We start from the raw sequence: 14215 nt of genomic DNA, 5'->3' as shown, positions 1-14215 counted from the left end.
AGGTAGAAATGAGGGCAGGATCACCAGACCTAAAATGTAAAATGGCTGTAAAAACCATCATAGCTACTGCCTCATGTAATAGAATTCTAGGTAGGGTGAAGAGGTGCTTGATGCCGAGGGTTCATTTACAAACCAGAGAGACACTCAGCTAGTGTTCATATCACAGCCTGGAGTACAGGAAGGATGCTATCCAGGCACCAGGCTCTGGAGAGACGGGCCAAATTAAGAGGACTTACTGTTCTTTCAGAGCCAGAACATGGTTCCAACACCCACAGTAGGCAGCTCACAAGCCCCTGTAATTGTAATTCTGGGAGATCCAACAGCCTCTTCTGGCCTGCAAGGTCCACCTTATGCATATGGCATACACGCATACAGACAAACACACAGACACGTACTTTAAAATAAATTTAAAAGAATCACCAGGCCTCTACTTAAAGTTCAGATAAACAAGAAACAATGTTTTGGTGTAAGTTATTTCCTTTGCACTATGAGGGGCACAGTGAGACAATTCTTAGCTGTTTCTCTGAAATTCAAAGGCAATTGGGCTTCCTTTGTTTACATAGATGGGTCCAGGCCTTGGGCTGCCAGTCTGAGTGGCAGACAGTGTGACACACGGCCGCGCCAGGGTGGAAAGGAGACCCTGCTGAAGGCAGAAAGGAAGAAGTGAGCCCCAGTCTGGCCAATCCCCACAGCGAGGAAGTAGGTGGGGCCCCAGGTAGGGAACACTTTCCTTTCAGAGATAAAGCCCAGCCAGACTCCATTCCTGACCCTACCAAAGTGAGGGACTCCCTGGGGCTGCGTGGGGCCCCTTCTCTCCCTTGATGCACAGGGTGAACTTTAGGCAAGGTTGGGCTGAGACACTGGTTGTCCTTGTCTGGAGTGGAGAGTGGCTTCACAAGCGCTGATATATATATGTATGTATGTATGTATGTATGTATGTATGTATATGTATATATATATGTGTGTGTGTGTATATATATATATATATATACATATATATATATATATAGAGAGAGAGAGAGAGCCAAGCATGGAAGTACATGCCTTTTTTGTTTGCTTTTGTTTTTGTTTGAGTTTCTCTGTGTATCCCAATTGTCCTGGGACTCACTCTGTAGACCAGGCTGGTCTCAAACTCAAAGATCCACCCTTCCTCTGTCTGCAGAGAGATTAAGGGCATCTGTGAGTTCAAGGACAGCCTGGCCTACATACTGACTCACTATGTATTTAGTGAGACCCTGCTAATACATTTTTTGAAATATGAGATTGGAGATTTTGCTTAATGACCCACCGCTCTAAAGACAATAAAAAGACATAAATTGTGTGGCATGTGCATGTGTGTATGTACTTATGTAAGACCCTCAGAATGAGGAGTCTTCCAGGTTCGGTCGATACCCCAAGAACTCAATGTCCAGTCCAGTTGCTGCAAAACGCAAGAGGCTTTAATGAACAGGAAACGTTTGCGCAAACGGGCTCCTCCAGCACGCAGGCTAGGGAGAAGCCCCCTCCCCTGGGCCCAGGTGTTTTTAAAGGCAAACCCACAAGCTTAGGGAGGGGGTGGGACCCTTGGAGGCCGGATGGTCTCACTATTAGGGTCAGCAGACTTAGGGCTTCAGGTGTGCTAATTAATCTTGTCTGAGCAAACCAGAGTTACAGCTATCTCTTGACCCTATTTACCACCTGTTGACTCACAGGAAAGGAGGGGCAGTGTGAATTCTTCTTATCTCAGGGCCTTGTGAGAGGAAGCTAGCAAATTCCAAGGAACGGATATTGGTTTCCAGGTTAGTCCATCATTAACATTACTTTTTAGGTCTTTCGTTTACACGTGTGTGTGATGAGTGTACAGGTGGTGCATGTAGGAGAGTTCACAGGCCTGTGTTGTGTATGTGGAAACCAGAGATCAAATGGTCATCTGCCTTGCTGTGTTTTTTTAAGTGTGTGTGCAAGTGTGTGTATGTGTGTGGGGGGATGTGTCTGTGTATGTGCTATGTGTCTGTGTGTGGTGTCTGTGTGGTATATGTGCCTGTGCCTGTGTGTAGGTGTATGTGTCTGTGTGTGTCTGTATGTTGTGTGTGTGTGTGCGCCTGTGTTCAGGGGTGTGTCTGTGTTCAGGTGTGTGTGTGTGTGTGTGTGTGTGTGTGTGTGTAAAGATCAGAGATGATCAATGAAAGAAGTCTTCCTCAATCACTCTCCACCTTACTTTTTGCTTATTTGTTTGTCTTTGAGACAGGGTTTCTCTGCATGTCTCTGGCTGTCCTAGAGCTCGCTCTGTAGACCAGGCTGGCCTGGAATTTACAAATCCACCTGCTTCTGCCTCCTGAGTGCTGGGATTAAAGGCATGTGCCACCATGCCTGGCTGCTACCTTACTTGTTTTGAGACAGGGATTTGAACTGATCCTGGCGCCCTCAGACTAGGCTAGGCCAGCCAGCTTCCAAGGATCTACCCACCTGCCTCCCCAGCCCTGGGATTGCTGGCACACACTGCTGTGCCTGGCCTTTTATATGGGTGCTAGGGACTGCACTCAGCAAGCACTTGCCAACTGAGCCACCTCATCAGCCCCCACCTTTTAGAATGATCTTCGATTAGGAGAGGTGGCCCTCTGCCTCCCCAGCTCTGGGATTACATGTGAGCCACCACAGCCTGGCTTTTTGACATGGGTGCTAAGACTCTGGTCAGGTCTTCATGCATGTACAGCAAGCACTTTACTATCTTCACAGTTCCCTTCATCCCATTTTATAGACAGTGAAACTGAGGTTCTGGTGACTTGATTTACCAAAGCACCTGGCTTGTTTTCGGTAGACAAGGATCCTATCCCAGGTCTGTGAATCTCTGGACCTAGATTCCTGGGTGTCAACATCCTGTTCCCAGCCTGTTCCTATACCTGGCACCTACTGTCTTCACTGTGTCTGGCCCACAGCTGGGAATGGCCCCGGGCTGGGCTCCTTCTTCCGGGTTCCTCTGTCTTTAGCCTGAAGGATATAGTAGTGTTTGTTGGAGGATTAAATCTTGTTGAAAGTAGACAGTCCCAGTCTTTACTCAATATCCCTTCCTGTGTGCTGTGTCTCCAAACAACCTGCAAAGCCAGCATCAGGGGAAGGAACCAGCTTGGGACTGATCTGTCCTTCGGTCTTCTTCCAGAGGAAGCCCCTCCCAAGGCCTGCCTAGGCACCACCCCAACATCTCCTTCATCATAGGAGGTCAAGTCTTTGTCCCTACTCAGATAAACAAACAAAGAGGCTGAGATGTGTGTAAAGCAGAAGGTCGAAGAGCCATGCTCCACCCGCAGATAGGCCTGGCCTTCCTCCCTGGGTCAGCAGCAGAAGCCCCAGACAGTGAGGTCAGTTAGACAAGAAGGACAAGTTCAGTCCTGTCTACGAACGGAAGCACCTACAGGTGACAGCGATGGTCTCCATACAGATGTCCCCTGACATCTCATGACCGCCCAGCCTCCTCAGTCCATGCTCACATGGACCTCTTCCACGACTCGGGGCCTTGGAGACCCTCTTCCCCCCACCCCCAGTCAGATCAGAGCCACAGGAAGCAGGGCTTGCAAGTGTGCAAAGTTAGAGCCAAGATGGGGAAGTTTATTCTCCAAGAATCATCTAAACACATGGGTGAGTATTTTTAGCCCACAGCTCCTACCGGGATGCCAAACCTAAACACAGGGAAGGAGAGGTGGCCCCTTGGGAATACAGGCAGCCTCTGGAAATAGGGAGGGAAAGGCTACAGCAGACCCCACCCTGTCCGTCAGAGTGGCCTGTCTTCCTGGATGGCTCTGATGAGGAAAATTGACTACAGGAGCTTAAGGAGGTACAGAGTGACCCTAGGCTGTGACCCCAGGGTCTGATAGGTTTCTTGACCCTGTCATACTACAGCTCCCTCATCCATGCAGTGGAAGTAGTCCTCTTCACAAAAACGGTAGAGAGACCCATGGTCAGCACATAGTAGGTATTCAGTAAGTGTGCTTCATAGTCTGCGGGGGGGGGGGGGGGTCAGAGAAGTCTGGCTATGGCCTTTGCATTTTCCCCAGGCTTGGCGTCTGCAGGGAAGCGCGCGTGTGCAAATGGCTATGAGTGTGCACACCCAATGCAGTCACCTAAGGAGATGAATGAGAGAGAAGGGAAAAAAGGCTGGTGACAGCCAGGATAGGCCTCCCGTGTACCTAAGGAGCCGTTGGCAGGGCCCATGTCCTTGGAGAGAACTGCTCCGCGAGCCAGGCAGGCTGGATACAAGCCATTAGACCACCTACTCCAGATGGAGGTCAACACAGAGCCAGTAAATTCACTCCGAAGAGGACGCTCTTCAGGGACAGGCACCTGCTTATGTGGGGCTGAGGCCAGGGGAGCGCTGGTGGTGATCGGGCACTGAGTGGCTGTGCTTCCAGAACACACAGAGATGGTCTAAGTCCCCACCTACTCTGACTTCCACTAGCCAGATAGGCTTATTATGGGGCCAGCCAGGCAGGAGAAGGGCCTGTGACTTCCACCTGGGGTGGAAAAGTCAGACCTCCTCTGCTCACTTGCAGAGAACTAGCTCTTCAGGTCCTGCGGCTACATTATACTCTGAAGGCCACGTGGAGGACAGGTGAGTGGAGAGGGAGGAGAGGGGTGTGAGGGAGAGGAAGGGAGTAGAAGGGGGGAGGTTGTCCAGAGCAGGAATGGCTGTTCTGACCTCATAGCCCAGAGCCTGGGAAGGAGGCAGTGGAGATCCCACTCAGGCTTCCTGGGAACTAAAGAAAACCCTTGGTCCACATACCCTGCACCCCCACTGGCACAGGCTGCCTGTTGTTGCCATGACTACAGAATACCTCCACCACCACACAATCCTAGCTGTGTGGTCATGGGTGAAGCAGAAGTAAGGTATTATTATTATTGGCCACAAATGGAAAAGGGAGAGAAGAGGGTAGTTGGGGGCGGGGCTAGCCATTCATCTTACCCCAGGTTTAGCTGATGGGGGTACTGGGATCATTACCCCCTGAACCTGACACTCTCCCAGGGCTACCAGCAGCAGGGCCTTCTAGATCTCATGGACCCCAGTGGTTTGTACCTTCCAATGGGGACACACACCTGGCTCTGACCTGGTTCCAGCTCCCCTATTTGCTCAAGGCCTGTGACCTCATCCTCACTTCACAAAGCTCAAAACTCCAGCACTGCCATGGATGGTGTGTACCATCTTCTTTTTTCTCTGTCTCTCCACACACACACCCTCTCCCTGCTGTCCCTCCTTGGGGGAAACCCACTAGAGACGTAGTGGTGGACGCCTGGCTCTTTCTGTCACATCTATTGCTGACCCATGAGCAGATCCTGCTCAGGACATGAGCCTGGGGACCTGGGAACCACCGGTTCTGTCTTGTCCTTCCTTACCTCTGCAACCCTATGCCACAGAAGAGCTACATCCTGGTCCTGGGCAAGAGCCCACCGTGGTCCAGGATCTACAATACCCAAACTGTCTACCCCATCCCTCTGGCTGCGTCTCTGTACTTCCTCCCTCCTCCTCTTCCTCCCTGCTGCTTCCTGCTGGGCACCCTGCCTGACCTCCTGCCTGAGTGAGCGCTGTTGAACGCTGATGGGCTCTTTCCCTTGCAGATGCCCCTGGCCCTGACCACCCACGGGAACTGCAGCTGCCCTTCCCGGTTTCTGTCACTGCCCTCTGACTTTTGTCCGCCTGGACTAAGAATCCCCAGGCATCTCATTGCTTTGTCCCTGTCACCTGCCCAGTCATCTGCCAAGCTCAAGGGACACTTGAGCAAATGAAAGAACCCTGCTCCCCAATCACATGCAGCTCCACGCTCCACCTGGGGGGCGGACACCCAGCATCTCCACGCTAGCCCCAATAAGTAGCCTTCATCTAGCCTGTTCTTAGACCCGCGTCCCCCACTGTAAAAGGAAGATCCTGGTCAGAAGTTCTCTGGCTTCTTTCATGTCAGTGCTCCAAGTACTCCCACCTTTCCGAGGTTGGGGCGTGAGGGAATGTGTGTTGACAGGGCACGCGCATACACTGGCAGGGTCAGACCTGTTTTAGGAGAAATCTCCAGGCCTGAAGGTCCCTGCCCTGTGAGGAGTGGGTGACTAGAACACGGTGATTCTACAGAGTTAAAAACAATAAAAAAAATACTTGCAAAGGGTTTCTCCAAAAATATATCTGTACTTTATTTTGTTTAATTGTGGGGAAGGGGTGGAGGTCAGGGTCTCCCTTTGTAACTCTGGATGGTCTAGAACTCTCTATGGAGAGCAAGCTGGCCTCAATCTTAGAAATCCACATGTCTCGGCCCCCTCCGGTGCTGGGTGGGGTTAAAGGTGTACACCTCCACAGCCAGCTACTCGTATTTTAACAGTCCCCAAAGTCCAACCTGCAAAGAAAGCGAAGCCATGTCCTCTATAGGTCAGAGGTCACATATCCAGAAGTAGTCCGTCATTGGAGGAAGCTGGTCACCAAACATGTGAGTGTAGGGACCAACAGGGTAGTCAGGGGTAAAGACAGCAGCTGTCCCGGGGCATGGGACTTGAACACCTGGCGGTTTCCCAGCTGTTGCAGGGGTCTCACGTTGTCTTTCATAGTCAGTTTCTTCTCTTCGTCATAGTACAGCTCCTTGGAGAATTTCAGGAACTGTGAAAGAGACCGGGCTCAGCAGGTGCACAGGCTGGGGCCATGCTCCAGACACCTCACCCCTCAGAGCCACAGCAGAAAGAGGGGCTCAGGGTGGCCACATGAGCATGGAATGCGGCATGTGTGGGGAGCTGAGTGCCACCGTACCTTCTCAGGCTGTTACGGTCACTGTTGCTGTGGTACAGTGGCTCTTGGAGGTGAACATCCTTCAGCACCAGCTAAAGGAGCTCAGGGACCCAGATGCCTGGACCCCCAGCCCCAGAATACGATTCAATAGATATGGAGCGAATCTAAGAATGGACATTTCTAGAAAACTGTCTCTGGAAAAGACGTTGACATTACACTTTGAGAATCACTGCTGTAATAAGCCCCAAGGGATTTTGGTCCTTTGGGCTTCCTGCTGTCTTTCCAGAGGCTATTGTAGACTCAAGTGCTGTTTGTTGAATGCACTAAGGAAGTGCACTAAGGAAATCCAACCTGAGCTCTCCCCAAAATACTGGCTCCCCACACTAGCCAGTCAACTCCCCCACTTTTCTGGAAGCCTATACTAAGCACCCTTCCATGACTTCTCACAAGGCTCTCTATTCAGAAAAGCTGCAGACAACTTTCCTTCATGCCTGTCTCTGCCAGTGGAAACCAAGGACTGATGATTCTCCCCACCCCAGAGACCCGTGGGGCAAGCAGGGAGGGCTCCATATGGAGGCAGCACCTTGCTCTAGGCCCGAGTACCTGGTCTTTGTGGAGCTTAATGGGTTCCTTGAACACCGTCCAGATGACCGTCTCGTCACAGTCCGGGGTGGTCAGTGAGCCCGGGTAACGGAAATAGTGAACCAGTTCCTCCTTCTTAGGAAGCATGTCCTGCAGACAGCTCTCCCTCATTGTGGCGTTTGTATCTAGGAGACAAAGTCCCTTACATATGGCACTCTAGAAAGCTGCTACCCCAGTACCTTTGCCTCTTCCATTGTGGAGAAGAAGCCATCTCCTCTGTAGTCCTGACTCACTGGGTTTGGAGATATGGGACAGCGCCTCCACGAGGGGCTGGAAGCCCGGGTTCATCTCGTCTCCCACCTAGAATGGAAAGGAAGGAAGCTAAAGAGAGCCCCTGGGCAGCCGCTGGTGACAAGCAGTGCTTTCTGAGAGATAAACAACCTCGGGATTGAGGGATGGGAGTCCCACCTCGACCATGAATGCCAGCACCGAAATCTTGTCCTTGGAATCCTTCTCTTTATTGCTCGATGCCCCCTTCTCATGTACGATGTGCATCTAGGAGGGGGTGTGTAGAAGGGCAATTTACAGGGAACTGGATCACCCATCCTGCCCAAGGTGGGTACACACCCAGGACCCAGCCCAGGCACCAGCTGGAAGGCTCCTCACCTCCATGGCAAAGTGTTTCCCGTCAATGCTGTGTTCTGAGCCCCTGTCAGACTCCTGCGACCAGTGCAGATGCAGCTGTACAGCCTGGTACTGTGTAGGCAGGTCTCCTCCAGCAATGAAGCTTCCATTCCCCAGCATCATTTTCACTGGGGGGGGGGGTGTACCAAAGTGGGCAGAGTCCTCATGCTGGCCTCTCAGTCCCCACCCCAGCTCCCATCACCTCCCACCTAACTGTTTGAGACGTAGACCCTGAGGGAACACAGCCTTCACTCTTCCTGGCTGCCTTACCGCCTTATCCTATAATGTAGCCCTGCCCCGGACCTGCTTCTGTTTTGACTCTCTCCATGGTGCCCTGATGTCCCCAGGATGGCATCCAAACTTCTCAGCCCTGGTGACCTCTTCTGGGCCTTGGTCATCTCCTCCTAGTTATCCTCTATGGCCTTTCCAAACACAGCTGCTCCCACTCAGTTCCCCACCAAAATGCCTAAGCATTTCACACTCCTGTGCTTTCACAAAGGTCGAATGTTCCCTCCCTGCACCCCACTGTTCTGATGAAATGACTGAAAACACAACTAATACCTCCTCCTCTCTAGACCACCCACCTCCAGGCCTGAGTGACTCACCATCCCTGCACAGTTAGCCCTGCCCACCCAGCCCACCCAAGACCCACCTGAGTGTCCATCGTTCTTGACAACCCACTTCTTCTTTTGGTCATAGCCAATGAAAGTGAAGGGTTTCAGGTTGGGGTTCACCTTGGCCTCTGTGGTGGCAATGTTGATGGGGGATTGGTGGGTCTTCTTACAGTCCCCAGTCCAGTCAGCAGGTCCTGGGCAGGAAAGAAAGATCTAAGAATCAAGGGCACATTGACCCAGTGACATGAGTCAAGGTCTTAGATTGCTGGTGAGGTCCTGTGGCAGGGCATGAGTCTTGAAACTCTGCCCTAATGTTCCTCTTCCTCCTCCAACATGCTGGCATAGGCAAGCAAGTGGGTCTCTCTCTGATGGGGCTGAGGGTTGAGGGGTTGGGGAAGGGATGGAGAGAGAAGCAGCCTTGTCACTGATGGCTAAGAGCTATGGGATTGGAGTAACCTTAGGATACTGAGCTCAGGCTTTCTCAGGGAGAACCTGAACCCCTAAAGCATTTCCGAATGGGCTGGGTGGTGGTTGTGCATTCAGCACTTGGGAGACAGAGGCAGGTGGATCTCTGTGAGTTCCAGAACAGATTCTAAAGCTAGGCAGGCAGACAAACCTTGTCTCAAAAAAAACCAAGAAAAAAAAAAAAGTGGCTGAGGGGGAGATGCCTTTTGAGTTTTGGAAATCGTGGAGGAGGACCCCTTGGATGAGCCGTGATGCAAATAACCTGGACCTGACAAGGCATTATCTAAGGAGTGGGGGAAGAAGAACCAGGCAGGCAACGCCAACACACAGCTAGGCAGGGGCAAGAAACTGGCAGTCCCTCAACACAGCAGGCTACATAGAGTGCCAAAGAGGCAATGGGGGCCGCGGCTCAGTGGTGAAATGCTTCCTCTCTTGTCTAGCATGTGCAAAACCCTGCACACCTCAGTACTCCAGCAACAAACTAGCAAGAGCTGTCTCTGACTTCCACCTCAAAGGGCTTGATCAGAGTCAAGCCTCCACTGTGTTGAACAAAAATAGCAAATGTGCTGCTAATTTAGTTTCCAGTGTCAACCTCAGTGACATCTCATTGTTTCCTAGTCACTGAGTGCTGGACATGTGTGCAAGTGCGCCTGTGTTGGAAGGAGCTGATGCGTGACTGGCAGTACTTACCCTGGCAGTGGCTGTTGGGTTCCTTGGCCTGGATCTCATAGCACCAGTGTGCGGCTGGAACAGAGAAAGGAAGAATGTGAACCCTGGATGTGGGTGTGAATTGCTTACACAGCCCTGTGGACCGGAGCCTGGGAAAAACTCTGGTGGGTTAGGATGGAAGGTTTCTGGAGTGTGGGACTCAAGTCCCCAGGGATGTAGATTTAATGATCAAAGGAATGGCTGTGTGGTGGCGCACACTTGTAATCCCAGCACTTGGGGGTAAGAGGCAAGCAACTCTCTTGAGTTCCAGGCTAGCTTGGTCTACAGAGTTAGTTCCAGGACAGCCAGGGCTACACAGAGAAACCCTGTCTGGAAAAACAAATAAGATAAAGTAAAACAACAGGAATGTCAGCAACACAAAATACTGATCTTCAGGGCCTCTCTAAGGCTTTGTCCCTGGGCCATTAACCTCTCTCCTGCATCCTGCCTGGACTCTAGGAGGAGGCTCATCTGAGAATGAAGGATTAGAACAACAGAGTGGGTTCCAGCCTTCCAGCCAGGCTGCCTTAGGGATCAGGGAGGAGGGTGCTGATCCAGACAACAGTGGATGGGCAACCCTTCCTTAATGCCCCTTTTGCTTTGTGAAAGGTCCACTCTGAAGACAGAAGAACCAGTAATATTGAAGAAAGCAGCATCACAAGTTTGCCATAGCAGTGCAATCTACTGACAAGGGGATCCACGCAAGGCACAGCACATCCAGGCATTCTGCCACAGGACAAAGAGACAGACGGACAGGCAGAGACCATGCCTTTCCACCAACAGGGTGAATGAAGCTTTGCATCCAAAGTTAGAATTCTGACTGAGCCACTTAGGAATCCTGTGTTTGAGGATGGTGCCTTACTCTCTTTAGTTTAGTCACTTGTTAAATGGACCTAACATGCCCACCCATGAGACTGTGGAGAGGATTTAGTGAGAGGTAGTGCAAACTCCTCCAGGCAGTTTATACTCAGTAAAGTTCAGACAACTCTGCCCCTCCTCCCTGGCCTCCTGTCAGTGAGCAGATGGCCAAAACTAAGCCAAGGCAGGAGAGGAAAAGACATGGAGTGAGTTGGAAAGAATTCATGGGTGAGGACATTCCTAAGAACAGGGCTGTGCCGGGCTCAGCTCTGAGTCCTGACACTGTGTCATCAGCCCCTTCCTTCTGGGAGCTTTTTGTCTTGTTTTGCTGTTCTTCCAGTGCTAGGAATCAAACCCAGGGCCTTGTACTTGCCAGGCAAGTGCTCTACCACTAAGCCATAGGCCCAATTATTTTGTTTTTAGAGCATCACCCTATAAAGCTCTGGCTCAGATTATAGTTGTGTACCCCAGACTATCTTCTTGCCTAAACTGCACCCCTACACCAGGATGGGGAGCCATCCCTGAAATGGAGATAGGGTAGGAAAGGAAGCAGAAAAATGAGGTTCTTTGTAGCCAGGAGGAGCAAGTTTCTGGGCTATTAGGAACTAGCCACCAAGGGCCCTTTGGATTTTCTAGTTTCAGAGTTCATTCCTACTGCCCAGCTGACATGGTCTTGTTTAGAGATGCAAGGTCTTCCACATGGTGGTTCTACTCTTGGAGTGGCTGCAATCAGGGAAGTATGTATGAGTCCACTCTGCAGAAGGCAGTGGCCACCCCCTTAGGTGGGCTGAGTGTGAAGCCGGAGTCTGTTCCCCTTCCTTCCAGGCCTGCTCTGCCCCTACCCCAAACTCAACTCACAGACCAGATGAAGGGCTGGCCAGTCACACTGAGAGGAGCTGTCTTCCTGAGTCATTGGTCCTCAGAGAACATGGAAGTAGAATAGGCTTCCACGAAGAAGAAATCAGTCGAGGGAGAGCAGCCAACGGCGCCTCCCCCTGCCCGCCCCTGCAGCCTTTGGGGCTCAAGGGGAAGCTATTCCTGGAGAAGGCTGGCTCTGGAGGGTAGGGCCCAGCGGGGAGCCCATCTGGGCATTTCTTGGGAATCTTCCCTTCCCTGGCTCTGGCCCCAGCTCCCGGGTTAGTGTGACCTCTGACCCACACTGTCTTAATCATAGTGACTTTTGACCTGCTTGGCTGAACACTCTTGTAACTATCCTCTTCAGGAGGTGGTGGCCAGAAAAACAATGTTGAGGAGGCAGAAGCCAGGGATCAGGTCTGCATTTTACAGGTGGCAGGACACCAATCACTCGGGCTCCCACACTTGTTCTGAGGGTTACCATTGCAGAGAATAAACTGCTCCCAGCTTCTGGCCATGCCCAAAATAAAGGATCTGGGAAGGATAGAGGCTCCCAGCTGTTTCCTACCTAATCTTGGGCCAGAGGTGAGGTCAGAGACAAAACATTGCCCCTCACTGAGCCACTGTTCTCAGGCTCTAGTCACAAGCTTCCCGTCTCCCTTTTACCTTTCTCCCTTTTTTACATTCCAATCCTAGTTCCCCCCTCCCCTCACCCCCCCACTTCTCTCCACTCCCACCCCTAAAGTAAAGCCTCCCCTAAGAAGTCTACTAAGTCTGTCCCATTAAAGCAGGACCAAGGCCCTAGACCCCTGTCTAGGCTGAGCAGCCCCCCCCCCTTTTAAGGCAGGATTTATCTTGCCTCCTGGTTCAGGGGCCTTTTAGAGAGGACTGAAGTCATTTTAATGGACCTTGCCCACCCCACCCTCACTGTGAGGGAAGGGGGAAGACCAGCTCAGCAGAACCTGAGTGTGTCCTGGGCAAAGTCTTAGCACCTCCTGGCTCGGGGTCTGGTACTCTGAAGGGGTGGAGTACCTCCCTCCTCCCCCTAAGGATTTTCCTGCACCACCTGGGCACTTTCCAATCCCTGCAGGAAGATGCTCGAAGGAGGGTGATCCTGGCACTAAAACGGGAAGCTTGTGTGAAGAGGTCAGCTGAGGTGGATTTCTGCCTACACGGCCCCAGGTCATCAGCTGTACCTCATGACCATCTTGTAGAGAGTACTTCTGCCCCAGAGCCCACAGGCACTGCCTACATTGTCATATGGATTATCCTTCAAACAGTACTCAGCAGCAGTTATTATACCTGCGTTGTAAACGACAAAACAGGTTATATGACTCACCCAAGGTGAACAGCTAGGAGGCACCCGTTAATTTAAAAAACATTTTCTTTTATACTAAGTCGTTTCAAATATCCAACCTAACCTTTTCTTCAATGAATTTCTGTCTCTCCCATTGTATTAGGGTGCTCTTTTTCCTCCACCTAGGAAGGAGCTTTGGAGTTGTAGGACGTCGTACATCCTCAGGGAGCATTCTCTTTCCCCCCTCTGCGGCCGAGAGCTGCCTCAAGCCCCGCTCCAATCCAAGGGCAGAGCACCTTACTCTGGAAGGGAAGTTTGGCCCGTTGGAGGGGAAAGCTTGCCTGCGGACTAGAGATGAAGTCTTTATAAAGAGTTATGGGGTAGTGGAGAAGGTGCCAGCCGCTAGAATCGCCTTTAGCTCCTTATCAAATATTAACACGCCTCTACCGCTACCTCCCACCTAGAAGAATAATTAAGAGCTCGGTCTCACCATTAATCTTTAAACGAAAATCACCTTGTCCGGAAAGACCGGCTTGGCCGGGGACTTGGGTCTTGCGATGCCCCCCGCCAGGCACCCAATCCAGCGCTGGGGGCTGGGGAGAAGGGAACTTGCAGCTCTGAGGCCAGGAACCCAAGATGGGGGAGAGAGGAACGCCAGAACCCCAAAACATCCAACCTGCTGCGCCTGTTCTGGGTGGGCAACATCTACCTGCTCAGAGTCCCTGCACGTGGCCACTGGCCACCCAGGGGCAGACCCAGGAGAACCAAGGTAAGGAAAGGAGAGTGCATCCCGGCGGGTTGGAGAAGCATCCTCACCACAGATCACACGCGCGTCTGCCACGCGCACAGCCCGCGGCCGCGCACATGCGGGCACACGTTCCCCCGAAGCCTCCGGCGGACACATGTGGGCACCCACGCTCACTCATAGCCAGGTTTGCCGCATCCTCACTGTTCCCTGCACCAACCATGCGCAACCGGAGTGCGCTGGCAAGGGGAGCGGGGCTGGGGGCGCAGAGGGTCACCCGAGGGTACCTGTGGTATAGCTGACTGCGTAAGCCAGCGCCAGCAGAGCACGAAGCAGCTGCATGGTGCTTGAGGACAAAGACGCTGCCTAGCGCTGGGTCAGGCACCGAAGAAGGGACCGCAGGCGTCGCGATCATGCCGGTTGAGGCTTTATAGCAGCGCCACGACCGGAGGGAGCCTCGACAGCAGGACGTGGGAGGCAACTCCTCCTCCTGGCGGAGCCTCCCCTTGCCTCGTCCAGTCTCAGGTCTGAAAGAATCCTCTCCCCGCCTCCCCTGCTACCTTAATCCGCGGTGACAAAACCCCTCACCTACCCCGCCTCGTCAGGGTTTGGAAGTGTAGTCTTCGAAGCCTTCCTCCGTCCCATTCCTGGTTACGATCCAGGACCAGAGATGGGCT

General features: G+C 52.2%; 1 protein-coding gene across 1 annotated transcript; it reads right to left on the bottom strand.

Moving 5' to 3' along the window:
* Positions 1-6285: 6285 nt before the first annotated feature.
* Positions 6286-13992, bottom strand: Ca4 (carbonic anhydrase 4). The gene is made up of 8 exons (XM_051184742.1): positions 13826-13992; positions 9766-9819; positions 8649-8804; positions 7979-8124; positions 7781-7867; positions 7606-7672; positions 7334-7497; positions 6286-6604 (listed from the first exon to the last, which is right to left on the bottom strand). The coding sequence occupies exons 1-8, from the start codon at positions 13878-13880 to the stop codon at positions 6410-6412; spliced, it is 924 nt and encodes a 307-aa protein (XP_051040699.1). The 5' UTR covers positions 13881-13992; the 3' UTR covers positions 6286-6409.
* Positions 13993-14215: the final 223 nt, after the last annotated feature.

The sequence above is a fragment of the Phodopus roborovskii genome, unplaced genomic scaffold (assembly GCF_943737965.1).
Source record: "Phodopus roborovskii unplaced genomic scaffold, PHOROB, whole genome shotgun sequence".
In the NCBI taxonomy this organism is placed as follows: domain Eukaryota; kingdom Metazoa; phylum Chordata; class Mammalia; order Rodentia; family Cricetidae; genus Phodopus; species Phodopus roborovskii.
Note: the sequence above shows the minus strand (reverse complement) of the source record. Positions and strands in the feature narration are given on the sequence as shown.